The following is a 25,934-nucleotide window of genomic DNA, read 5'->3' on the forward strand; positions in this document are numbered from 1 at the left end:
TCAACCCCGGGCCCCCTCCCTCCCCCGTTTGCAGCTGGTCGGTCCCCCGGTCCCCAAGCCGCGGTGCCGGCGGTTGCTTGAGGATTGGCTTGTCACCGCCTTTGGCTTCGGAGCTGGTCGGTAACTCGGGTCGGATGCCAGCGTTTCTGGTTTGTACTGAATAAAACCCCAGGAAATCCAGCGGGGTATTCACTTCGTGCATCCCGCGTTACTACTTTTCCCTGTCCTCCTCAAGCGATGCAGAGGTGTTATGCACAGCAGCCCTGTAAGTCTTGGTGTTAGGTACAGAACAGCCAAAATAAGACTTTGCGCTGAATCTGCAGAGTGAGATCTGGTGTCAGGGGCAGAACTGTAGTAGAAGAGTTGGAAAGATCTCCAGACGGCAACGCTTGTGCCTTTGAGTATGCACTAGGAGAGGCAGCTTGTGAAAATGTTCTTCTCTCAGCAGATGTAAGTGTATAGTTGATTTAAATTTCTCAAAATAGCTTGCTGGATTTGAGAATTATAGTTTCCATGGAAAAGAAATGTATTCATAATTTCCGAGGCTTTTTGAGGCCATACACGTAACATATTATACTGTAAGATCTCCGCATTTGGTACTCGTATTCAGTATTTAGCACTGCTCCTCTCTCACATGCTCAAACTACTTATGCAAATTTGTACTGAACGTGATCTATAATTTTTCAAGGTATGTGGCTAATCTAACCGTGGTTAATATTCCCCCTTAATATGAAATGGAAATTAGCAGTCATCTCCATATAATAAAGCAAGCAAGTTTAGTTTGGAACATGTTTGTAATTCCAAAGCAAACTGCATCCCATCTGTTGAGATATATTCAGCAGTTCTGTACCCTATGTGAGGAAAGGTGGGCATCGATTCGTATGAGCCAGACAGGGACATGCTGCTTCTATGTAACACCTTAGTAAGTAAATGTATTGTTTCCAATGAGCTACTGGCAAAATGAACTGTCAGCATGAATGAGCGTGGGATAATCCTTCATCACAGTAATGGCCAAGGAAGAGCCCACGGAGGTGATGTCACCAGTGGGCACCAGTATGCTGGAAATGTATGGATGTGCTGGAGGACTGTATGTTGGCACACTGCGCTACTGTGTCTGAGCGTAGGATCAGCACTGGTAGTCCCTAGTATGGGATTTTCCTCCCAACTCCTTTCCGTTGTTCTCTCCTCACCAGTTTAGCATTTCTTTTCCTGCTTTTCCCAACTCTTGTGCTGTGTTTTGTACTGGAGTAGCTGGTTCACTCCTTCTCACTCCTTTGGAGTTTCTCATGCGCCCCAGTCCCAGCAGCTGGAAAACACAGCTGCTTTGGGAATCCTGGAGTTGTACCTGCCTCCTCCAAGAGGTTACCCTGATTGAGGTGCTGCTGTCTCTACCCTCTATCCTTCTTCAGGGCTATATCCTGACCAGCATGTCATCATGGCCCCATGGATCCACAACCAGTAACAGACAACTGGTCAGTGGGAACGAAGCTCAAACCAGTCCCCGGCATGCATGAGCACTGGCCCAGCTGCACCGGGCAAATGTTCCTCTGTTCCCTGCATAATTTACTTGCTGTCATTGCAAATACCATGCAGCCCTTCATACAATGAACAGATGCAAATGTGGAATTATCTTTGGAGGGTAAATCTGTGCTTAGAACGGGTATGGACGAGCGCTGTGCTTACAGGTGTCACTGGGGAGCCAGGGCAGGAGGAGGAAAGGTGCGCAGTGGGAAGCACAGAGGACCTAATTGGTTCTGGAGTGTCCCATGGGGACAAGTGCTGCTCTCAGGTGCTGTCTTGGGGTGAAATCAGTGGAGGCACTGCAGAGTTGCCCAGGTGTAGCTGCAAGTGGATGTTCATTTACTCAGGCTCCTGGGACGAGCAGGGGCTGTTGCACTTGCGTGGTGTCCCTGGCTGCTCCCCGATGGACAAATTAGCCTGTGAGACAAAGCCGAGAGCAACTGGGAAGAGAGACAAATAGGGAGATGTTGCGGAGGACAGGCACAGCGCGTAGTGCTGGGCAGTTGAATAAAGTACTAATTTTAGCCTGTCGGCAGTGAGCAAGTGCTGTATTCGTACTTCTGCTTTGCGTGGCCACATGTGTGACTTTCCCTCGTTACTTGGAGCTCAGGAAGAGAAACCTTTTTTTACCTTATACGGCAGCAAGTTGGTTTCCTCTGTTTTTGTCTGCCTTGTTCTGCACAGGGAGACCATGAGGGCAAAAACTCAGCTTGTTAAGAAAACAAGGCAGGGGCTTGGCTTCTTAGGAGCGATTGCAGAGCTCATTTTTGATTGGGCTCGGCTTTCATGTCAGTACACCTCGAAGGGGATATTGTTATTCCTTTTTAGAGATGTAAAAACTCCTTTTTTTTTTTTCCCGTGTTCACCATACAATAAACTAGCAGCACCCACTTGAATGTATGTACAAAGCATACATTCATTCATTATGTGGTTTTGAAGCAACGATCATTCACTTTTATTTGTTCATAAAACACGGTGCTTGCCAACAGGCCTTTATAAATAATAAATGCTGATAAAAATCTATAAAGTCCTATTCTTTTCCCACAGAACTCAGCAGCAAAAATACCCCAGGATGCCAGCAGTAGATGTCTATGGCTAATTAGGCCGGTGTCTCTGAGGTTCTGAATGTGAAGTTTTAGGGAGTATTTGATCAATGTCACGTTCCAAAATATTTGTCAATTACTGCGCTTGCTGTTTGCAAAGTGCCTGTGTTCCAAAATGACTCGGTGCCATATCCTGCATAGTTTATGCAAATGCAAGCCCGCGCTGCTGCCTTAATTTCTGGGGCTGCTGAATACACCCTATTATTTGCATATTCTTGTAAGGTTTTGTGTATGCGTTTATTTGGCTCCATCTAATTACTCCGGCATGCTTTTGGAAACTTGAATTTCCCAGCAACTGCAGTGGCAGAGGGGAGAATGCTGCTTGTAGTCTGCAGGCATTCCTGCTGCAGAAGTTACTCAGGGCTTTCGCAGCAACTTTTTAAAGCCCAGATGATTTCCACCCCCAGTTGCTCTCCTGCAGCGTAGGCTCCGTGGGTTAAAGAGCCAAGCGTTACTGGTGCAGTTGGCACCAGGAGGGAGAGGCTGGAAAACGGAGGTTCCAGCTGGAGCCTTGTGCCTTTCAGGCAAATGCAGCAGTGTGATCAGTCATGCCGGCCGTGCAGTGATGAGGTTTCGATAAGGCTGATTCACACACCTTGGCAACACTTCCCTCCCTGTCCCCCCACCTCCACCCCTGAATTCCTACGTGCATTATATTTGGGAGTATTTTAACTGGTCGTAACGTTCCAAGAGCTCCTGATGGTTTATCACCGAGGCATTTCATCACACTGCCAGTCAAAGCCTTTCCTTAGCCAGTGGTGAAATCATTGTTTCAGCAGAAGGAGAGGAGCTCTCGGTTTGACAGCCACAGTTTTTGGAGCAGGAGTGCAATTTAATTCTCTCTCCCGAGCCTTTTAGCCTTGACTCGCTCCGGTTCAACCTGACCTAGTTGCAAGCATCCAACATCTGCCAAAGTCATGGCTTCTTTAGATAAAGGGCATGCATATGGGAAGCGCGTTGCGAAGCAGTTATCTGGGGTGCTCTGGATAGCTGTTTTTACAGAGCTTTACTGAGATGTCTCTGTTTGCTGCAGCTTTGAATGCAGCTATTCATGTGTTTTATCAAGTGATAGAGGATGACTGGCCTGAGCAGGAGATGGAAAGGAAAATAATTGGTCCCTCCCAGGGAGGGTGCATTGGTGTTTGCGTGGGAAATGAATGCCAAATTGTTTCTTGTTTTGCTGAATGAAAACTCTTGAGCCACACTTAACTTCCCTGCTAGAGCTTTGCCTGTGCAGCAGTGTTTAGAATGCAGCTTGCAAAAGCCCTCAACCTATCTGCAGTAAACACAGTACTGTGTGAGTCCAGGTGAGACTATGTGTGAGCGTGTGATCTCTGAGACAAGCTCCTTCTGTTCAGTTTTATTGCTACTGGGTTTGGGATATTAATGAAATTCCATATTCAGGGAAAAAGTTAGTATCAAAGATAAATGCAGAAGTTAATCATCAAAGGGCTCCTGCTGGAACAAACAGAAATAGGGGTCCTGTGAGGTAGGCACCAGGGAACTGGGGGATTAAGAGCAGAATCTGGCTCCTGGAGTTTTAAGTTGCTTTAGTGCATGAGTTCTTCCTAACCTGTGTTCAATGTGGCACATACGACACTGTTCTCCTGTCGCAGAAAGCAGTTGTAGAGACCTGGTCAAACCCTCCCTGATGTCACTGGAGAGGTTCACCTGGAGGATGTCATTAAAGACAATGTTAATATAGGCATACTGCAACGCCTCAAAGCTTTCTGTTGTGCTTGGAGCTGCGTGATAGCATTTGCCCTGAGTATTTGCAATCTGAGTAGACTGGATGGGAGAAGTGTTGTAGGTGGGGAAACTGAGGCAAAGATGAAGAGCTTGATTCTGTTCCTGAAGCTATTGATAAAGCTGTTGCATGGTTAACAGCAGCAGAGCCCAAATGGTTTGGGTATGGGCAGAGTAGAGACTGGCAGAGCAAGGAATTCCAGTTTCAGATGCTTCAGTCCAGTGACTTAACTGCAAGAGCAGTTTTTCCCATTGAATGTAGTATTGTTTTTATTAAGGTATTTATTTTCCTAGAATAAGGATCAGCTTTAAAATACTCATTTTTTTTCCCTTCCTTCTTCAGCGATGCTGAGTAATAAATTAGCTGTAATGCTCATAATTTATCTGTCACTTGGGTATTTAAGGGGATGAAAAAACAGAGTGAAAATAAATGTTTTAGTAGGGATGAAGATTGCCAAGCATTGGCTGGGTATTGCTTACTGTTACTTTTCCCTTAATATATCTTTGCTGGCAATGTTATTTCTGGAAAGTTTTTTCTGGTATGCCTTTCGCATTAGAGAATATTGTCTGTTTTGCAGCTGAGTTGTGCTGAAAGTTATTCTAAACTAGCTCTTTTGACTACATTCATATTTCTTCTCTAAGAAGTCTTTTGATGCTTTTCTGGTCTCTGACTGCAATGTGGAGGAGAAACCAGATCCAGGTCCATGCTCTGATGCCTCCAGACTCCTGTGGGGCTTGGGTTAGAGTGTGGCATTGACATAAAAACTTGATATCCATTAGTAGAAACAAATCCTGATCCGGGTGTAGGTTGGAGTTTTGAGTACCTCAAAGGCTTGTAAGTAACTGGCATTTATACTTTGGTGCAAAATTGCCTTTTATCTACTACAAATAGATGAAATGGTGTAGAGATAAGAGCAAGTTTATCTCTGACATTATGTGCTATGTGGCATTTGCAGAGTAAGTCCAAACTTACGATCTGATGCCTTCAGTGTTAAATGCATTTAAAGGCAAAATGATGTGTACGAGTGTGGACTAATTGATGTTAGTGTTTAATATCTTTATTATCTTCTAGCAGAAAGTTTGGCAGTCCTTCCTTTCCTCTGCAATGGCCAAGTGATATTTGTAAGTCCTGAAAGAAAGAGCAGCCTGTTATAAATGTTATGATCCATCATAAAACCAATGTCTCATTTCTTTTTGGCCAGCCTTTGCTTCCAAAATCCCTTTAGCATTTACTGTGTGCCTTTATGACAACTAGCTCTCGGAGTTTTAATGGCCTGCAGTATTAGTGCAGCTGAGGTTTAAGGGGATCTTGAGTTAGATCAGAGAATACGTTGCTCTGAAGGTCCGTGTTGTTCTTGCTTAGGAACTTTATGCAGTGTGATTCTTTAAAGCCTAATGTAGACCCTGTCCCAGAGAGGGCTCAGTTAAACTGTGATCCCTCCCCTTCTCTGCAAGGGAGAGCAGATACTCCCTGTTTCCCAGAAAGCGGTGTCTCAGATTGCATATGCTTTCTTTTCCCATACTTTAGGATATTGTAGAGGACCAAAAGCCAGCTTCTGTTCTGCTACAGCACTGTAAATTTATTGCTTCAAAAGAGTTATTCTGCAATTTATCAAGAAGAATTTTTCCTCTGTGTATAATAATCCTTACTTCTACTCTCCTTCGTCTCTAGTTGTTCCTTCACGGTAGCAAGATTAAACAATGGCATACTATATAGTGGGTAAGGTTGCAGCTTGGATGCATTAGTGTAGTTTTGTCTTCTGATCAACACCAGATGAAGCTGCAAAGTGAGTATTTTAAGCATCATCCAAGGGAGTTTAAATAAACACGTGATAACATTTGTGTAGTGACTCCTTTAAGTACTCCAGTGAAGTTCAGAAGATTTAATTTTTTTTCTATTGCATAGAAAAATGGGCCACTGATTTTGATTTACAAGGTTTCATTATAACTGCAGCAAAACCAGGACTAGAACCCCAAGAGCCCTGTCTCCAGGTCACCTTGGAGCAACCACTGGACTCTTTGTCTCTTTGTAGATACATACTGCAATGCAAATAGCCTGCTCCACTCAGTAGAGATTTCACAGTGCCACGCTTTATACACTATCAATACAATCAATAGCAATAGCAAGCTGTTCAGGGACTTCCAGGAGTGTCTGGCACTTCTTCCCGTTGGTGCTGGGAGGGCTCTGCCCTGTTATGGGAAGCATGCTGTAATGTTTAGAGAGATGGTCCCTGCATCCAGGATGTTTCAGCTTCGGTGGATGGATCAAAGTGTGGAGGAAAGGAACTGTTCCTTTTCTCCAATTTTAAGTGGGGATGCAGTTGTAATCACATAGAGATGACAGGATCTGTCCCTCCTCACTCAGCCAACCTAGGGAAGACCTCAGAACTCAAATCAGGTTTCTTCAGCTCTCCAGTTAGCAACTTTCTTTTCCAGCCTTATTCTGAATGTGATGTGCTCCTGCATTTTGATGCCTAAATAATCCTTACTGAAGCAAGGGCGGAAGCCCCCTCCTCCTCCTGCTCTTTCATTGAAGTTGAGGATGTTTTACTGATGCTCGTATTGCACAGTGCCTTAGCATGATCAGTAATCTTAGATGACTGCTTGCAGCATAGACGCAAAATCTTTATTTCAGGTTTGCTTAAATATTTATCTTAATTATTATTTGTTTTCTACAGTTCAAGAAGAAGAAAAGCAATTTGCTTTAGTTTGGTTTTCGTTTTTCCTCTCCCTTCATAGCATCCTTTCTCCTCACCAAGCAGCCAGCTGATTTTCCTATGTCTTTTTTATCATCTCTATCATCTTGGTGTCTGCAGCTATCGCACGGATGATTTCTGCATGTTTGCAGGCCCAGTGACTTTTAGGTAAGTGCCTGTGAACGCAAGTGTGGGAGCACAGAAGCTGGCTTTCCATGCTACATAATGATCTGGTTCCCGGGCAAGGATTGCTGGAATTGTCTTATTTTTAATGTTTAAATGGCCTTTTAAAACACTTTCCATGCTGTTCACCTGTATAATTCATAATGCCTTAGTTTACAGAAGGTGGAAAAAAGACTTAAAATTCAGTTTTATGGTGATCCCTAAAGTGACAGTGAAGTTTTTGAAGGAACCTGAGTAATTCAGTTGTATTCAGGTCTTTGTGACTCACCCAGCATTATGATTTCTGAAGCAACTATGGCAGATTTGCTTTCAAGTGTTTTTTGGTGCTTTGATGTCTGCATCTGAATCCAGGGTTTTCTTTAGGTTGTTTTTTTCCTTAATAAAAGAGCAACTAGGAACTACCACAAAGAAACTGAAAGCAAGGTTGGCTGTTTGGGAAGGGGGTGGATGTGGAATACAGAACCCTTTCAGAAGTATTTCGCTTCTAATCGTTAACAATGTATAGTGGTGTATTCCCTCCTCTCCTTCCTAGAAAATGTAGGGTTTGGGCTGAATTGAAATCAACATTTGGTTTGGGCCAATATATAAGAAGCAGCTTTAAAGTACATGTTGTGTATGTGTGTTTTAAAGTGATATGTAGCATTTTGATGCCTGAAAAATCACATAAACCAAAGCGAAATTGCTTTGCAGTCGAGGTGCCAAGCAGTGGGGCTCTCCTGTTCTAAAAAGATGAGTTATTCTATGAATTGATGTAAGGTGAAATGTAAGTACTTTTACTGGAGTCTGCATGGAGCCTATACTAGATAGATCTTTACATGCTCTCAGCTGCCAGGGAGCACCTACATTCAAACACAAGATGGTCAGAGGGTAGCAGGGACGGGTATCTTTGCCACATCAGGACACACTTCTTAAGCTTTCTATGGTTTCAGATTTGTCTCAGCCCTTTAATTGCCCAAATCAGTAACAGAGAGTGAAAAAACACCGTAACTTCATGGAATTGCAACCTATGGTGTTAAACAATGGATGCTATTTGCTCTCTTGTGTAGAACTTCAACAGGAAGAGCTGCTAAAAGGTTATTTTCGGGTTCTTGTTCTTTATTCCTGAAAATAAGGATGTGAAATAGCTGCTACCTCTTTCTACTCCTCTCCTCAGCTTTGTGCAAACATAGTTTGGCACATCATTATCAGTAGACTGGAATTACTTGGGAGTGTTATAGTGCTGGGGTATTGGCCAAACCACAGACTTTGGCTTGAAGGGAATCTCTGAAACGCTGCAGGAGGGCCAGTGTGTACCTGGCTTGGTACAGTAGCAGGACAAGTCCTCTGCACCTCTGAATAGTAGCAGACCTGTATGTAGACATCCACGTCAATACTGAGAAGTGTCAAGGGAGAAGAGGAACAGCATTTGAAGTTTCCCAAAGAGAAGCTCAAAATAGTGACTAAAAGAAAATGATTTTGAAAAACATGAAGGAGAAATGCCCCCAGTGATGTCCTGCTGCTTGTTGTGCCATGCTAACGACTTTCATCTGCTGGAAACATGCTTGCTTCTCATCCTGACAGGGTTTCAGTGTTGCGTGATGTATTGAGACACCAACTAAGTAAGGGCTGATTCTTTCTTTCCCTGTAACTGGGAAACAACAGAAAAATAACAATATGTAACTAGGTCTTTGTTTCTGAAGAGCAAAAACTAGAGCTTAGATTTCCAGTTTTTCAGTCCTGTGGCTTGCTTCTCATTGTTACTGAGATGCAGGGAGAGCTGTAATTGTCATGGTTTAGTAAAGCTATTTTCTGCAAGTTGTTCTTCAAGCTTTAACTTTTGTCTTTTAAAGAGAACCCACCTTGCCTGGTGAGGTATTGTGGTGGGTTAACCTTGGACTGCAGCCAGACACCCACTAGCTGCTCTAACTCTCCTCCTCAACAGGATGGGGGCAGAAAATGAGGTGAAAAAGCTCGTGGGTTGAGATAAAGAGTAGCAATTACTGTCAGGGGCCTTGACCTGGGGGAAATTAATTTTTATTGCCAATTAAAATAGGTTTGCATGTTTAAAACAAAGGCAAAAATGAAAACACCACCTTCCCCCCATCCCACTTCTTCCCAGGCTCCATCAGGTGTTTGCTGAGCTCTGCTGGGAGAGCGCCCACCTTCGCCCATGAACTGAAGTAAACTGTTAATCACGCTTGAGCACTGACATGCTCTTTGCAGAAGTGTTAGCTGGAATGGGGTAGATGGTTTTCCTGGTGCTTGGATCCTGCCTGCGCTTGGTGGGCAGTCACTGTTTATGGTGTGCCACTGGGCAGCAAGCAGGTTCAGCCCAAGGAGAAACATATCTCTTTGCAGCTAAACCATGGTGATAATCTTTGTGTCCTGCAGGCATTGTCTGTAAAATGTGATTATTATGGGAATTAACCTTCCCTGTAGCCAATGGCAAGTGCTGAGGCTTCTGTGATGGGCAGAGAAAGCGTTGGGCGGATAGGCTCTTTATGACAAATAGTGGGCAGCATTTTTAGGGCTTACGAGCAAAAGAAAACTGTGGGTTTTGGTTTTGTCTTGTTCACCGTACAGGGCTGAGAGCGGTTAATTACAATGGGCCTTTCAGCCTCTGCATGAGATGTACACTTTGTTTCCTGCTGCTGTGGCTAGTTATAATGCAGGTCCTTATGTCTGAAGTCAGCACAGCTGCTGGCTGAGGGGCAGGAGCTGTAGCTGAAGGGATGCCTTGTCTAGGGGTGCTTGTTTGTGAAGGGTGGTGATGTTAGTTTTGTAACATCAGCTGGTTTGGGTGATCCTATAGTCGGTGTCATCTGAGGTGCTCAGTGCAATGAATGCCCACTGAGCTCAGCTGTGTGCCTGCAGGAACCTGCTGCATCTCATGTTCTGTAGCATAGGTCCAGAGAGGGGTGCTTCAGCTCCCAAGTTTGTATTTCTCTATTTGGTGGTACCAAAATCCACATGGCTGTCTTGAGCCCTTGGGTCACAGTGCTATGATGGTAGTCGAGGCTGGGTTTTGGTTTCTCTTTCTTCTTGTGATATAATCTGTGATATTTAATACAATTAAAAAAAATTGTATATCAAAGGAGCTGGCTTGGGGTTACTGAAAAGCTGTCCCATAGGCTTTGGGATTCAAACATACCAAATTTAAAGAACTTGAGAGCAAAGGCTGAAAAGGGGAGATTTCAGATATTCCACAGAGCTGGATAAACTCTTTGCTTCCAAGAGTTTATTTGCTCAACTGAGGCTACTTATGCATTGAGAGATCTCTTTGTGAGTGAATGGATTCCAAAACCAGCTTGGGAGTCATCTGAAGTTAAGCCACACGAGCAAACCATGTGCTAGAGGCACAGCTTTGTGGGTTTGCTGTGTCATTTAGTACAACTGTGCAAGCTTTCTCAAAAGCTGGCCCTGTACAGAAGTCCAGTGTTTTCTGTGTATTGCTCTTAATCTCAGTGCTGGCTCTTACCACAAAGGCATAAGTTTCAAATTTCTTCTCGCTGAGCCTTATTTGAGGCTTTATCGTGTAGCCTCTAGTAGCTGAGATGACATTTATCCATTTGAATCATTCAGCTTAATTCAGTGCTGGACAAGCTTTTTGCCAGGATTTTTATTTTGCCTTTTTATTTCAATAGATCCCTAATGAATTACTGTAGTTGTACATAATGACTCTCGGGAAATACTGGATGCAGCCTCTAGAATCAGTTCTGTGCTGCTTTCAAATGGCGAACTCTTGAAGTATAGCTCTGAACAGTGCCCAGGGTCCCTTGTCACTCTCTTGAGTTTTCAAGGTGTTCCTGCATTGATAAGCTGCATCTTTGGTATTCTGTGGGCAGGAACCAGTGAGCAATTGGTTAGCAGGGTAGCAACTCGGAGGTGAATTTGGAAGTTCTCTCTGCTTTCACTGCACTGCTAAGACCAGAGGGTTTCTGGCAGGAGAAACTGGCTTGTCTTCATGCAGGACACAAGGTTTTCATTTCTTCAGGGTCAGGTCTTGAAACCAGTTAGGGACTCTACATAGCTGGGATTTAGAGTCAAGGGAGAGTGGGAGAGACTCCCTCCCACAGATGGAGGTGTAGAAAGGCAGAATTTAACTTCTTGGAGAGCTCCTTTTACGCATGGAGAAAGTCCTTCAAGTGCGACTGCAGCAAATCGTCATTATATGACTGTACTGAGTTGGATTTCTTTCCTGTGGAAGCTATAGCGAGTCTGGGAATCAATGTAAGGTTGTGTGGTCTCGTGTCTGGAAGCTTTTTCCAAGCTCTCCTGTAATGTCCCAGCTCAATATTTCTGTGTCCCTATCTTCAAAATGCCTTGCTCTGAGATGGCATCGCTGTTTGGGTTGGGGTGGTTGGCCAGAACTAACAAAAATGTTCTGCAAATTGCCTGTGGCAAAGTGGTGAATTCTGGTTTCACCAACAGTGCCTTTTAGCATGATTGGAGGGTGTCTGGTTACTCCAGTGTTAAATTTGGTTACTCCAACATCAAATTTGACCAAAACATGCTGGATTTCTGTTAGGCATCGCACTGAGGCTTCTAGGTATGGGGTCTTTAAGAGATGCACAAAACTCTGCTGCACTGGAAATGCAATCGTAACTAAAATGACCTTTTCTTTCTCCTTTATTTGCCCCCTATGGTGTGTAGTGTATAGATTCAGACACTTTCAATTTGATTCTCAGCATCCTGATTATGCTCAGAACTCTTGGTAACCAGACAGCGTCACAAAAAATTAAGTTCATGGAGTGTTTCCAGGAGCCTGTGTCACTGTGTATTTCCCTGCCCGCTCCTTTGCCTCCGCTGCTCACACACGTGAGATTAAACAACAGAGCAACAGCAACTTGTTTCCTCTGAGCCACTGCTGGCTGCATGGTGGTGCTGGCATCTTGGCAGGCAAGAGGAGCATTCCTGCCACACATGAGTAATGGTTTCAAGGAAGGCTCTTACCTCGCAGCTGTATCTGATGTCCAGAGATGTCATAGGATCATAGAATGGTTTGGGTTGGAAGAGACCTTAAAATCATCCAGTTCCAAACCCCTGACACATGCAGAGACCAGGTTGCAACCACTAGAGCAGGTTGCTCCAAGCCCTGTCCAACCTGGCCTTGAACACTGCCAGAGATGGGGCAGCCACAGCTTCTCTGGACAACCTGTGCCAATGTCTCACCACCCTCGAAGTAAAGAATTTCTTCCTTATATCTAACCTAAATCTCCCCTGTTTTGTCATGCCCAAACTGACTCCCTTCATCAGTCAAGACTGCCAATGTTCCACCCAGAGGAATGTGGTTTTTTTCACATTTGGACAATATGGTATGTGGCAGACTTGGGAGCGGACATTTGCCCATAGGGTAATGCTTGTTGCTGAGGGGGGCAGCTACTATTTATATTGTCTGGTGATGATGCAAACCAGGGATGTTTGGGCTCCTTTCCTGGCTTTGTTGTTGACTTTCCCAGGCCGCCTTTGAGCTTTTCTTCTCCATCAACAAATGTGCTAGCTATGGTACTGTCCGGCTTCATGAGCGTCTTGTGAGCTGGGGTAATAGGCATTCAGCTGCTACAATGATGGTAACATGAATGAAAGAGACACCCTGGCTTGGACCCTGAACCAGGTTTCTATCAGCTCCCATAATATGTTGAACTAAATGAATTGGTGGGCTGGTAATTCTGTGTTATCCTACCTGTGGCTGATGCAGGAAGCTTCTCCCTTCACCCTGGGCTATGATACAGAGTACTAGCTCAATGGTCCCCTTGCTTCTTTCACAGCATCCTGAAACCACAGGGTTAAAACATCTAGCCCTTTGCTTTCTGAGCCTTCACAGGAAAAGACTACTTGGGGCTGCTTTACTTGCTCTTTAGTAGTGCTGGGTTTTAAAAGAGCCTGAGGGTGTTACTTTTCAAAGATGCTTTCTGAGAGATACTCTCGATGTCAAAAGTGACTTACTCCAAGTGTCTCATTGAAAACAGCACTGTTGTTCTTCCAAAGCCACTGAAGTGGTTTTGAAAAACCTCCTTCCCTGTTACCGACTGCAGTGGACTGCTTCAGAGGTGCCTAGCCTCATTTAAAGCAGGCCAAATTTAGAGTCTAAATGTTATGTTCCTTGGTAATAAACTGTATTGTAATTAGTACCTTGGGGAGACAGGAGCAGGGAGAAGAGGAATATAAAGAGAATGAACTTCATGTAGGAGCTGTCTGCAAAGGATGAGTGAAGAACTGTGGAAGGAGATGAAAACACAGGATTTGAAATGACTGTGAAGGATGTGTGCGATGGGAAGAAAATGGGCATGGGGCTGTGAGGAGAACTTGGGTTAAAAAAGGCAAAAGGTCTAGCATAGCACATAGTGAAACTTAGTGAAGGACAATCCTTCCACCAGTCAGACCCTCTGAGTTTATGTAATCTGCAGACAGACTGATGCAGGTGCCAGTTTGCCAGCTTTCCCCATGCAAGCTGAGGGGATTTATCCCTGTTCTTCATCACAGGTCCACTAGTGTCATCTCCCGGTTTGAGAAACCCATGCTCAGGGGCTGCATGGGTCACTTTGCTGAGACATGAAGGGCTTTGCCTTTCTTGGTTTCATGCATATAGCTTTCATTTTCCTTTGCTTGCTATGTATTTGAAGATAGGCTGAGAAAGATGGGGCTGTTCAGCATGGAGAAGAGAAGGCTGCGTGGAGACCTCATAGCAACCTTCCAGTATCTGAAGAGCGCCTATAAGGATGCTGGGGAGGGACTCTTCATTAGGGACTGTAGTGATAGGACAAGGGGTAACGGGTTCAAACTTAAACAGGGGAAGCTTAGATTGGATATAAGGAAGAAGTTCTTTACTGTGAGGGTGGTGAGGCACTGGAATGGGTTGCCCAGGGAGGTTGTGAATGCTCCATCCCTGGCAGTGTTCAAGACCAGGCTGGACAAAGCCTTGGGTGTCATGGCTTAGTGTGAGGTGTCCCTGCCCATGGCAGGGGAGTTGGAACTTGATGATATTAAGGTCCTTTCCAACCCTAACTATTCTATGATTCTATCTCCCAGTGAAGCTCAGCATAGCTTTGATTCCTGCTGGTGGTGGGAATACTGCAGCCATGTGTGCAGCTCTTATCCCGTCTGGTTTGTCATGCACCTGCAAAATCAGGGTCAAGAGAAAGTAGAGGTTGGGAAAGTACAAGGGGATAGCACTCATGCTCGCTGCACTAACCGATTGGTTAATGAATGTCTCAGTGTTGAGTGTTGAATTTTGAATGCAAAACCATTCCCATTCTGCAATGCCTGAATTCTGGATTCCTCCCAGAATTTGGTGTATCCCTGCTGTAGGAGCAGTGGTCCTCCATGGGAACCTCTCTTGTATTGTGCTTTTGCTCACGTCAGACTCTAGTAGATAAGCAGAAGAAGGGATGACGTTTATTTCCTTGCATGCACTCATTGAATGTTTGCAGGTTGTGGTGATTCTGCAGTGAGGGGACCCTGTCAGCTGCTTTTGGTGCCTGTCTCTGACATGGGTTATTGTTAATCCTGCAGACACAGGGGTGAAATTCAGCCATCTGTGTGTACAGCCTCAGCAGATGCATTTGTTCATTGGCTTTCTGATAGCTCATTTTATTGTGAATCCCAAGAAGCAGAGCTCCCATCATCTGGTGAGACATCTTGTTGCCTGTATCTCCATTTTATTACAGGGGACACGTTGAGACGAGTGAAGTTATGACAAGTCTGCAAGTTTGAGTTATATCTCCCATTTAATTTTGAGCTGTAAGAGGTTTTTTATTCCCTAGATGTTATTTTGTATGTGTTATTTTAAAAGACACTTGTAAATCACCCTCTCTTCAGGAGGAAAGGGGCTTGCTACCTTTGAGAAGTGGCAAAATGAGGTGATCTGATGGTGCAGGATAGAAAGTTGCATGGCTTGTGTTGTACTCGGGACTGCCACACTTAAACATCAAAATGTCACAAGTCTGCTCTTTACAACTTCCACCCCCCGTTCTTCACATGGGAGATGTAATAACCAGCTTCTCAGATGGGAATAGATTTACAGTCACCTTCAAGCCCCGACTTGTCTGTTTACACCACAAACCCCCTGCGCTCACCTCCCAACATGCCCCGTTCTCCAATGGGAAGTTTGGCAGCAGCCAGCACACAGCACCGGTTTGTCCCCTTGGTTCTGCACAGAGACAACGTGCAAGGAGAAATGAGTCTCTTGTGAGCAGCTTTGTAGGAGGGTGTTACTTAGCAAATAAGCAGGATGACATGGACAGCTCTTGTGTGGGCTGCAGGGTGTGAGATGGGGATAAGCAAGCAGCTCCTATGGCTCTGGGACAAGCTCAAGGTGTTGCTAGTTGCGTGCTGGAGGGACCCTAATTCTACTTGCAGATGCTTATAGCAGTTTGGTGTTTCTTTTATGCATTGTTACATAGTGCTATGGTTGGTAGTACAATGTGCCCATTTTGTTGGTTCCCTTTTAAATGGCTTCCTTCCTCCCAGGACTTACTAAATTAAAGCATTTCATGTACTGGTTGGTGAGAAATGCCTCTAACTTCTCCCTAAGCTGAGTTTCCATTTGCTGTAGGCAGGCGTCCTTGCTGCTGGGTAGGGAGTGGAGCAGGAGAGATATCAGCAGAGGCAGAGCAGATGAGAAGAAAAGTAGTAGGACTTGTCAGAAAACCTCCTCTCTCAGTATAGAGCCTTTATATAATCACCGTTGTCCTCCAACCGTGAAAACGGAATTCAGCTTCCATCAAAGCTTTTATTAATGCTGTTTCGGAGTGTCCTGCCTGCGTCACTTCTGCCCTGGCTCATGCCTGACAGCTGGGAATGCTTCTGCAACCAGCTCCGCCGGCTGCTCTTGATCTCCACTGTGGCATAACTCAGATGCAACCCTTAGCCCTGAATTTAGCTCTTGATCATAAATTAAGATAATGTGAAGTCCTTTGCATGACAGGCTCTCTTGTCAGGCTTGCGTTATGGCTTCTGCTGTGGTAAGCCCTGTATATAGTAGAAAACCTTCTTTGCAGGCAAGTAAGTGTTGTGTTAGGAAGTATTTGATTAGCTAAACAAGCAAAGTTGCATTGATGTGGGAAGGTGGAGAAATGAGGGTGTTGCAGTGTGACAGCTTAGGATCTGTCAGAGAATCACAGAATCATACAAGGGACCTTAAAACTCATCCAGTTCCAACCCCCTGCCACGGATAGGGACAACTTCCACTCGATGAGGTTGCTTCAAGCCCCATCCAACCTGGTCTTGAACACTTCCGGGAATGGGGACTGTTCTCTCCAGTGTTTTGATAGTAAATAGGAAGGGGCTTTTTCCTGTTAAGTATCTTCAAGAGACATGAGTTTTATCTCCACTTCTGCACTGGAAGTGGATCCAGGGCCATGGTGCCCTGTTTGCAGAGTCGTGCAAGACTTGTTTGCAGAGTTCCCTGCATTTCATGTATGAATCTTGTTGCTTGTCCTGTATATGGCCAAGAGTGCCTTTGCTGCTGCAGGAGCCTACATTTGAGTTATATAGTTTAAGTTCCTCTTCAGCTGGCTTTGTGCACCTACTTGCCAGCCACAGGAGAAAAAAAGAGATCCATCTCTGAACGTGTCAAAGATGTTCTGGCTGCTTTCCCTTAGCTGTTTACTTTGACAGAGCTGAGTGGCCGCCCCTGCTGCCACGCACTTATTCCACATGGGATCCTTCATCCTCCAGGTTTGAAATGTGCCAGCAGCGCTGTTCTGTGCTACAGTTTTTAGGGCACGCCAGAAATGCAGTTCCACTGTTGAGGTTTGTGCTTCTCTGCGTGCTTATGATGCATTACTTTTCTGCCAGTGCAAATGATACAATATTTAAATCTAAATAAGGATTCAAATAACCACTCGTTTTGTTGTGCTGCTAAAGAGCGGCGTAGGCTACAAATGGGTTCTGGCACTGGATGTATTTATGTAGATACCTTGTCTGAGACTTGAAATATCACCTGCCTTCACGCAGTGAGGTGAATCTTGATCAGCAGACTTGGAGGCAGAAAGCTTGTGGGGACACTCAGTCTGCAGTTGTGATAAGATCATCATAGGCTGGTTAACAAAGTGCAGATCTCAGCTGTGGTGCATATCCGTTTCAGAGCAACAGAAAAAGCATCCAGGTTCTGCTCAGAAGTCTGGGGGGCCTGGTGCTCTGTACCTGCTCTATTTTGAGCTGTCAGTGACTCACGCTAACTTTCTGTGATGGATGTGAGGGGGTAGTTGCAAGTAACACACCCCTGATCTTTTTGTTCACGCCTCTGTAAATGGGGCTGTGCTCTTTCACTTCCTCAGGGGAAGCAGGGAAAGGGGGTCAGTCCCTTCTGTCCCGTGCAGGATCCTTAGGAAGCAAATGGAAAGATAACACAGGCCAGTTGCATTGCTGTTTGTGATGAGCGCTGAGATTAGAGGTTAGGTTTTCATGTTGCATATTTGATCAGTGTGGATTGCGGTTTCACGGGGTAGGTGGAAAATACAATCGTTTAACATCGAGAGGCATGTAACTTCTTTCTGTTTGAAGCTATGTTGAAACAGGCTTTGCACTGGTGCATCAACTCCTGACCAAACAGGATATCTCCTGTGGGTGCTGATAGCTCTCTGCTCTGCTGGTGATGTGCAGCAGCACATAGCATCACTGGGAGTGTTTGTGGCTACCCAGCAAAGGAATGTCCAGGCACACTTGCTTTGTGCTCTGCATTGGCTATGGAGAAGTGGCACAGGATGCTTTAACTGCTGACATGTGGGGAGGAGGTGCACAGTGGGTTACAAGAGATAGCAGAAAAGTCTGCATGGTGCCAGAGAAGAGAAGTTGCCAGAGGTATGTGTTTTGCCTCAACCAGGAGCATGGTGTGCTGTTTCTCTTGCTGCACGGTATATTACCCTTTGTACTCAGGCCCTTAAAAATCCTGACCTTGAATGTGTGCCTCGTCTGGAGCATGTCAGTAATCTCAGAGCTGGTCATTAGAATATAGAATGAATTTTTCACACTAGCAAGGCATAGATCTGAGCTGCAAACTCCTCATGGCACCAGTACAGTAACTTGCAGATTTTTGAGCTCTGGCCTAGAAACAGCATAGGCTCATGCAGCAACAGCCAAGCTAATAACACCCTACTTCTCAGCAGTGGTTCAGCTGCGGCATCTATTATCCCTGTCATGTGAATGCAAATTTCTATGCAGAGATGATTTCCAGACCTTGAGCAGTGCCAGCTTGGGTGCATTCGTATCGCCACCCTTTTTTGCTTTCCCTTATGTTCGCGTGCCCAAAGCCAGCACGGGTGTCAGCATCTGCGGTGAGAACATCTTTCAAGTTTCCAGTGACTTTATTGTACCAAGTATGGTGTTGAAACAAATGATCAGCCGCCTGAGAAGGGAGGTCCTGATGCTCTCGCTATTTCAGTAGGGTGGGGAGCAACAAGGAATGCTGATGCCTGGGGCTGGGCAAAGGGTATTAAGTTTGTTCTCCTCCCCTTCCAGCCTTTTGATGGGGAAGGAGTGGGCTGAATGCCAAGGGAATTGTCTGCATTTTAAGAAATTGGGCTCCACCACAAGCGATTGTCTTAACACTGGGATTGCGGAGCAGAAAAACATCAGAGCGGAGGATCAGCGTTGTGCCCTTGGGCTTGAAGCCGGAGCCTGGTAGCTGGTGTGGTCAGCTGGGAGGGTGGGTGGCAAGGGGGACTGAGCCCAATGGTACCAGCTCTACAGGGAGGAGAGCTTGCCTCCAACTACAGGATGGGCTTTTTCCCATCCTCTGTGGCTGCTGGAGGAGAGGACAAGGTGACACCTGAAGAAGTGGGTGCAGGAGGCCTTTGGAAGCAGCAGCTTTGTTTATGGGACGATCACTTTGGCTCTTTGAGGAATCTTGTGTTTCCCGGCTCTGTAATGGAGACTGTGGGAGGTGGTTTGCGTTTGTTTTCCTTTGGGAACATAGTTGCCAGGCAATTATTTTACACCCTGTAGCACTGCAGGCATGTCTCTTCAAGTCCAATCTCTTACCACATAACTGAGAAAATGTTTTTTACATTAAAAAGAAGCCTTTTAAAAAGGCCCTTCAGGCATAATGTCAATGTGTTTTCTATATATAACCCTGTATTATTAATACAATGAACTTATCTGTGGACTCTGTGGGTGAATATGACTTGATCATTGGAGATACTAGCAATATGATACTCATTTTCAATGCACTGAGTGTCTGACTCCATAATGGTGCCCCCAGCCTTCAGTTCATTTCTCAGTGATAAAGTGGGACAATAGTGTGAAGCAGGTTTGTGGATTGCACTTTTGCTGAGCATTAGTATAACATAAACAGCCTATAGAGAGAACAAATGTACCTTGGCTCAGAAATGTCAAGATCAGTAGATTTGGGACAGGCAGGAATGATGAATGTGAGCGTGTGTTATTGAAATAAGTTCAGAATGGCATGGCAAAAGCTACCTTGGATTTTTTTTTTTTTGATTATGTGGGTCATTTGTCACTGTGTGCATTATGTGAGATCATTTTCCTTTTTCAATCATTGAAGAGTGTTTTAGGGTAGACTTGAGAGGCCCCTTTAGCCCAGATCCTTTTCAGGTTAGTCTTCAAAATCAACTGAGATAAACACATGTGTGCAGACTTCTGTGGCTCTGTAAGAAGAGGAGATGGTGCAAGCATGGTTTAGGTTTTCATTACTTCTTGTTATTGTATGTTAGGCAGTGTGTTCACAGAAAGCCTGCTTTCTGCATGAGCAAGATGTGCAGGTGCCCAACTTGATGTAGTTTATGGTGGTCCAAGTGACTGATCTGCTGTAGATTTAGTCTAGGGGAGCATGAACTTGTACAGTAACATCAGCCACACAGTCCAGTTATCTCTCTAATGCCGTAGCTAATCTTAGTAGAGCTGCTCTTTAAAACTGGGTGGGAGGTGTCTGGAGTGGGTCAAATGGGAGTCCCACTGGAGACAGGATGCGGTTAGAGACAGAAAACCAGTTCCTATCAAGGTGGGTGGTGGAGGCTTTGAGACATGTAAAAGGCAACGAGACTGTGTACAGTGATGGAGCTAAAGTGCTTTGCTGGGCAGAGCCTCAGTGACCTGCTAAGGACTGATCTGCAGGACAAACACAAGGACGTAAGAGTCGCAGGCAAGGTACAGCTGCCCTTAGCATAGGCACATACCCATATGAAGCTTCAGTAGTTTCAGTGCTGTTCCCAGCATTGTCGGCACTGGCATTGCCACGATTACACCGCTGTCTCTGCCTCTGTCCTCTCATGCCTTCTCTGAATTTGTCTGCTGCAGTGGGTGGTTTCACACCACTAACTTTTGGGGTCATGCGTCTCATGTATCTTGTCAGCGTGAATTTTACTGGATGTTGTAATAGCTTCCTGATAACTGGTTTCATTTAGGTTTGAAGCTTTTTTTAACTGAATATCCTCTTAATCTATTCTTTCCAGCCCTGGCAAAACAGCTGTGTAAATTGACAGGAGCCAGGAAATAGCAGCTTCATAGCTAATAAGGTGGCCTCCTGGTGTTTCCTGCTGTGTTTTAGCAGGAGGTTGTCCATCTCAAGCCACTGTGCGGCTGCACCACTCTATTCCCTGTGTCCCTGCTTTTAAACCAACATCTACATGGGCTGCACTCCTGAATGATCAACCTGGTCTCGGACTCTATAATCTTTGCAGCCTTTTCACATGATGTCAGTATTTTACAGAGGCCTGTCATGTCTTTTGCAACAGTTTACATAACTCTTGATAAATAGAGTTAGTGTCTGGGAGGAGTGATGGCTTATCTGCTGGGGAGCAGGCTTGTGAAAGGAAATACAGGCAGCACAGTGCTCTTTTATCTAACAGCTACAAGGGCATCAGGAGCATCCTACCTGCAAACTGCAAGTATTTTGTCAGGTTACACCTTCTATGCAGAAAGCCCCATAAAGCTAGGGTATAGAGGAGGGTGGGAGAATGATTCTGTCCATGGGCAGAGGGTTGCTTGGAATCAATGCAGGTAGCATCTCTGCTGTGCTAATGCAGATGTTGTAGTCGGCCTGTGTATTTAAGGTCACAGCCAATGTCAAAGGAAGAATTTGGGCTGTGCTGTCTTGGCTGCAGCCACTCTGGACGTAACGCAGTTGTGTTCCTGGTGCTCGCTGGCTAAAAATCTGCATGTTGCAGTTTATTTCCCAAACCTATTTTGGGATATTTCATGTTGTTTTGTTTTTTCCCCATGACTGTCAGTATTTTGGAGGCTACTCTGCCGATTCTGGTCTCTGCACTTCGTACTTGGATACTGTTTTCCTCTGGATGCTCAAAGCTGATGTGATGGTTTTGATTCTTCACCTTTCACCCCTGCTCCACATACCCTGCTTAATAAAGGCAGAGCTGGTATCACTGCGTGGCAGTGCTACAGTCAGAAGGAGCATGCAGGGAAACGCAGTGTGGTCTGGCCAGAGGAATAAGAACTCCTGCCAGCTTTCATCTGGAGGGTTGGAGTTCGATTTGCAGTGTTGTCTTCCTTTTGTTTCAGTCTCTTCACCAAAGCAGGAAACAGTTAGGGGATGCTGAGACTCTGTTTCCCTATTGTGAGTGATTTAGCTTTTGTAAAAAGGAAGAGAACAACTGAAGTTCCACAGAAATAAGAGCAGAATGAGAATTGCACTTCTGGTTTTAGTTCCCAGGTTTGCCACCAACTTACTGTCTCTGTCACTGTGAACTGCACTTAGAAATGATGCAGTTCTTTATATCTGAAATGCAGCTGTCAAAATCTGATGCTTGTAAGGTGTGATGCCCAAGTGTTTCTAAACACCATCCTGCTTCTTGCCACATGTGTGTGTGTGTGTGTGTGTGTATATATATATACATATACATATATATATATATGGTAAGGCTTAAAATTTAACAGCCAGTTTGAAATGTGGAAGAGACTTCCAAAGCTAGTTAATACCAGTGGCCTTGGCCTTGGGAAATCACTTCTGTTGGCTTTCACTCTTCCAGCCCAAATTACTCCATCACAAGTTAATTCTGTTGACTGTACCTGTCTCATTAATATTTGGCTCTCAATGTCTCAGTTTACACAGCTGTAATGAGTAATTATGAGTTTCCTATCTAGGTACAGTTCGGAAATGAGTACCACAGACATGATTTTGCATGCTTAGAGTGTTTTACTCATCTTGGAGAGATTCCCCAAAATTCTGCCAAAATCTATGTTTGTGGGACCTCAGCTACAGCTGAGTTCCTTTAGGGACATGCTGGCGGTGGCAGCATGAAGTGGGGCTCCCATGGCAGGGGTTTTGCATGGATTAGTTTGTTGGTGTTTGCTGTGTGGCGTTGAAGTCTGGAGTCCTACCAGTGTGACTACACCAACCTCAATAGATCACCTCCTGCAATAAAACCAGTCGTGTATAGTGGGTGATAAATGTGGCTTTGTTGCATGAGTGCCTGGCAAGGCTGTCTGGGGCAATAGAATGTTGTCCCTATTCCTCCACCTGGGTTTGCCTTGCTTCAAAAATACCAACATAGGGGTTTCTAGCAGTTTCTGTCCCATCTGCTCAGCTCCATTGCCCTGGCTCCCATAGGGAGGGTTTCATAGGGTTGGGAACAGCAATGTCATTGTTAGATGTATGCTCAAGCACTGCTCACCCAGCACTGCAGCCAAGGTCTCTGTAGAGGGGACAGGCTGTGCTGTGCCCTTGCACAAGAGGACATTGTTTCCCCTGGTGAATCACAGAGCTGTTTCATCCCAACGGGTACCTGTGGTCCACGTTCAGATGAAGTGGTGATCTCCATTTCCTCTGACCTCATCTTCACTTGGCTTTGGTGTGGGGTAAAAGTTACTGCTATTGAATTGCCTTCAGTCATAGGGTTTGATTTTTAGGTTTGGTGTTTTTTTTTCCTTGCCTTGCTCATTTCTTGGCTCTTTAGTGCGGGAGGATTGCGGTGGTAGTATAAAATAAGAACTCACTGTATGAGATAAAGGCTGAATTTTCAGAAATCATTAAAACAGTCCAGTTTGGGAGGTCTGACTTGGACACTTCTCAGGGTCACATGTGGGAGTTTTTGCTTATGCAAAGCAGCAGAAGTGGGTTGTTTCCAGTTTTCCATTGTGTTGCCGATGGGGCTGTCTTTGTCCAGCAGTGCCCTGGTGTACCCTAACAGGGGCTAACTGCCCCCGGAAAAGAGCTGCTGTCAGAATACTTTAAAGTCGGTCAGACTGGCTCCTGCTTCGTGAGGTTTATCAGCAAAGATTTTCAGTGCCTCCAGAGGGAGGCTATTTTTGTTCTACCCAGGGGCTACCTTCTGCTCTGAGGTCTTTATCACTTCTTTTTTTTTTTTGATAGAGAAACCTGCCTGTTTTAGGATAACCTTAAATATCTTCATCTTTCGCAGTGTGAAAAACAAGAGTCTTTTATCCAAGGTAAAAGTTTTTGGCATTTCTGTGGCATGTTCAAGATTTCTTTTGTGGGGGGGTTTCTTCCCCTTTTGTTCCTTCCCCTGTATAAGGGGGACACTGCTATAGACATAAGGACATGCTGAGTTTTCTCCCTTGAGCAGGGATGGCAGCAAGTGAGGTACGTAATGTTTCATCTTCATACTCTAATCAGTGCTATGACTGTTGCAGGCAATCCATGTTGTGTTTCATTGTGCTGTGTAACCAAGACTGGAAGAGCTCTCAGGAGATGACTTGGTTCATTTTCCTGCCTAGAGCAAGATCAGTCATACCTATGTCTTTCCTGACAGATGCTGGTCTATGCTCTTTCAAAGACCTCTGCAACCTCTCAGGGCAGCATGTTCCAGTGCTTCACAATCCTTACCAGTAAAAGTCTGACTTCTCCCCACCTTGTATTCAACCTGAATCATCTCTGCTGCAGTTTAAACCTGCCACTTCTTGTCTTCTCCCTTTAAAATGCAAAGAAAGGTCATTCCTTTTTGCAGCAATAGTAAATATTTGAAGACTATTCATGTGCTCCTTTCAGTGTTAAATAACTATTTTTTGTTAAATCTTCCCTTCTTCATGGTGGATTTAAATCTTCTATGTAAACCTTAATTGGCCTCTCTTCTCAAAAATACCATGTGATGATGCCAGTCATTAACTAATCCCCAAACAGTTTAAACCCTTTGATCAGCATTTTATTTATATACTTCAATAGAAGCCTCCTGTGCTGGCCAAATTGCCTATTTCTGCGTTACTGTCTCTGACTTAAAGACCTTGTGTGTGTGTGTGTGAGCCAGGTACCTGCAAGGTTTTCTGTTGCTTGCTAACTGCAGTTCATTCTAAGGGAACAAGAGAAAGGTTGGGTGCCCAGCATGATGCGAGGCTCGGTGTGGTTTGTGCCATGTGTTGGGTTTGTGGGACAGAATTTGCAACGTGAAGGCTGTGAGTTTGAATAGAAAGGAAGTGCAAAGAGAGGCTGACCAGTCGTGGGTTCGTGGGTGTCTGCAGGCATCCCAAATATACATTGATGTGCGCAGGAATTTGGAAGTGAACATGTGCTCAGACAGGTGGTAGGCCGTGAAATGTCACTTGGTATTAGGACCTTCTGATGTGGCTGTATTTGAATAGTCAGATCATGCTTGGAGGTCAGCTACTGCTGTAGTGTGATTTGGTTGTCCTTGATGTGTATGCTTTTGGCTCCAAGGAAAAGTCAAGGAAACTTATGATTTAGCAGGACATATGGGAAGGACAGAAGGCAGGTTGTGTTCCCTTTCAGTAATTTTCTCTGGATTTCTCTGTTGTAGGTGAGTGTTTTAACCACCTTGGAGCGGCGATTCAACCTTCAGAGTGCTGATGTGGGCGTCATTGCCAGCAGCTTCGAGATCGGCAACTTGGCCCTCATCCTCTTCGTGAGCTACTTCGGAGCCCGAGGACATCGGCCACGCTTGATAGGATGTGGAGGGATTGTCATGGCCTTGGGTGCCCTCCTCTCCGCGTTGCCTGAATTTCTGACCCACCAGTATGAATATGAATCGGGAGAAATACGCTGGGGGGCTGAAGGGAGGGATGTGTGTGCTGCCAACGGGTCCACCAGTGATGAGGGACCAGACCCGGACCTTATCTGCAGGAATAGGACTGCTACCAACATGATGTACTTGCTGCTTATTGGAGCACAGGTCCTCCTGGGCATTGGTGCTACCCCTGTCCAGCCCCTGGGAGTTTCCTACATTGATGACCATGTGAGGCGGAAAGATTCCTCCCTGTACATAGGTAAGTCTCTCTGGACTTCTTATTGAAGGCTTTCTTTATGGGCTGGCATCTTGCTCTTGTTTTCTGTTTGATACCAGTGCAAGGGATGCCTTGAGTCCTCTTCTCCATGTTCTAAGTTTGTGAAGGTAACTTGGCATGAGTCTCTACATGAACCTGTTGTAAGCAGCAGAGAAACACAGTGATACTTGCTTGTATTGTAGCAATGGTAAAAATTGACAGCCATGATGATTATTACTGGATTATTAGAAAGATGCTCACTCCTATTGGGTTTGCCCAGATTGCTTTAAATTCTGTTATTGGTGGCTTATGGTTGAGTTTTAGCTGAAGAATTTCCAAGTGGCATATGTGAGGATGATTCTTTCCCCCCAGCGTAACCTAGTTCCCTCCTGTTCAAAGCATTTGTCTCTGAGTAATCATTGCAGTATAAGGATACTGAGAAGAGACATGTCTTGTCACTATGACCATCACATTTTAGCAAGGAAGTGCCTGTGATAGAGTAGGTGCTGTGACCCAGCCTGCTGTGGCAGAACCCCACATAATGTGATCCCTGTAA

General features: G+C 45.0%; 1 protein-coding gene across 3 annotated transcripts in view; it reads left to right on the forward strand.

The window, feature by feature from the left end:
• Window positions 1-25,934, forward strand: part of SLCO3A1 (solute carrier organic anion transporter family member 3A1) — a 191,723-nt gene that overhangs the window by 46,671 nt on the left and 119,118 nt on the right. For all 3 annotated transcript variants that reach the window (XM_062631055.1, XM_062631071.1, XM_062631063.1), the window contains one exon: window positions 24,916-25,381. In XM_062631055.1, coding sequence (XP_062487039.1) covers window positions 24,916-25,381 — 466 coding nt within the window. The remainder of the gene's footprint in view (window positions 1-24,915; window positions 25,382-25,934) is intronic.

Source organism: Pezoporus occidentalis, unplaced genomic scaffold, assembly GCF_034315485.1.
Source record: "Pezoporus occidentalis ecotype Australia unplaced genomic scaffold, CSIRO_AGI_Poc_V1 ctg11, whole genome shotgun sequence".
Taxonomy (NCBI): Eukaryota; Metazoa; Chordata; class Aves; order Psittaciformes; family Psittacidae; genus Pezoporus; species Pezoporus occidentalis.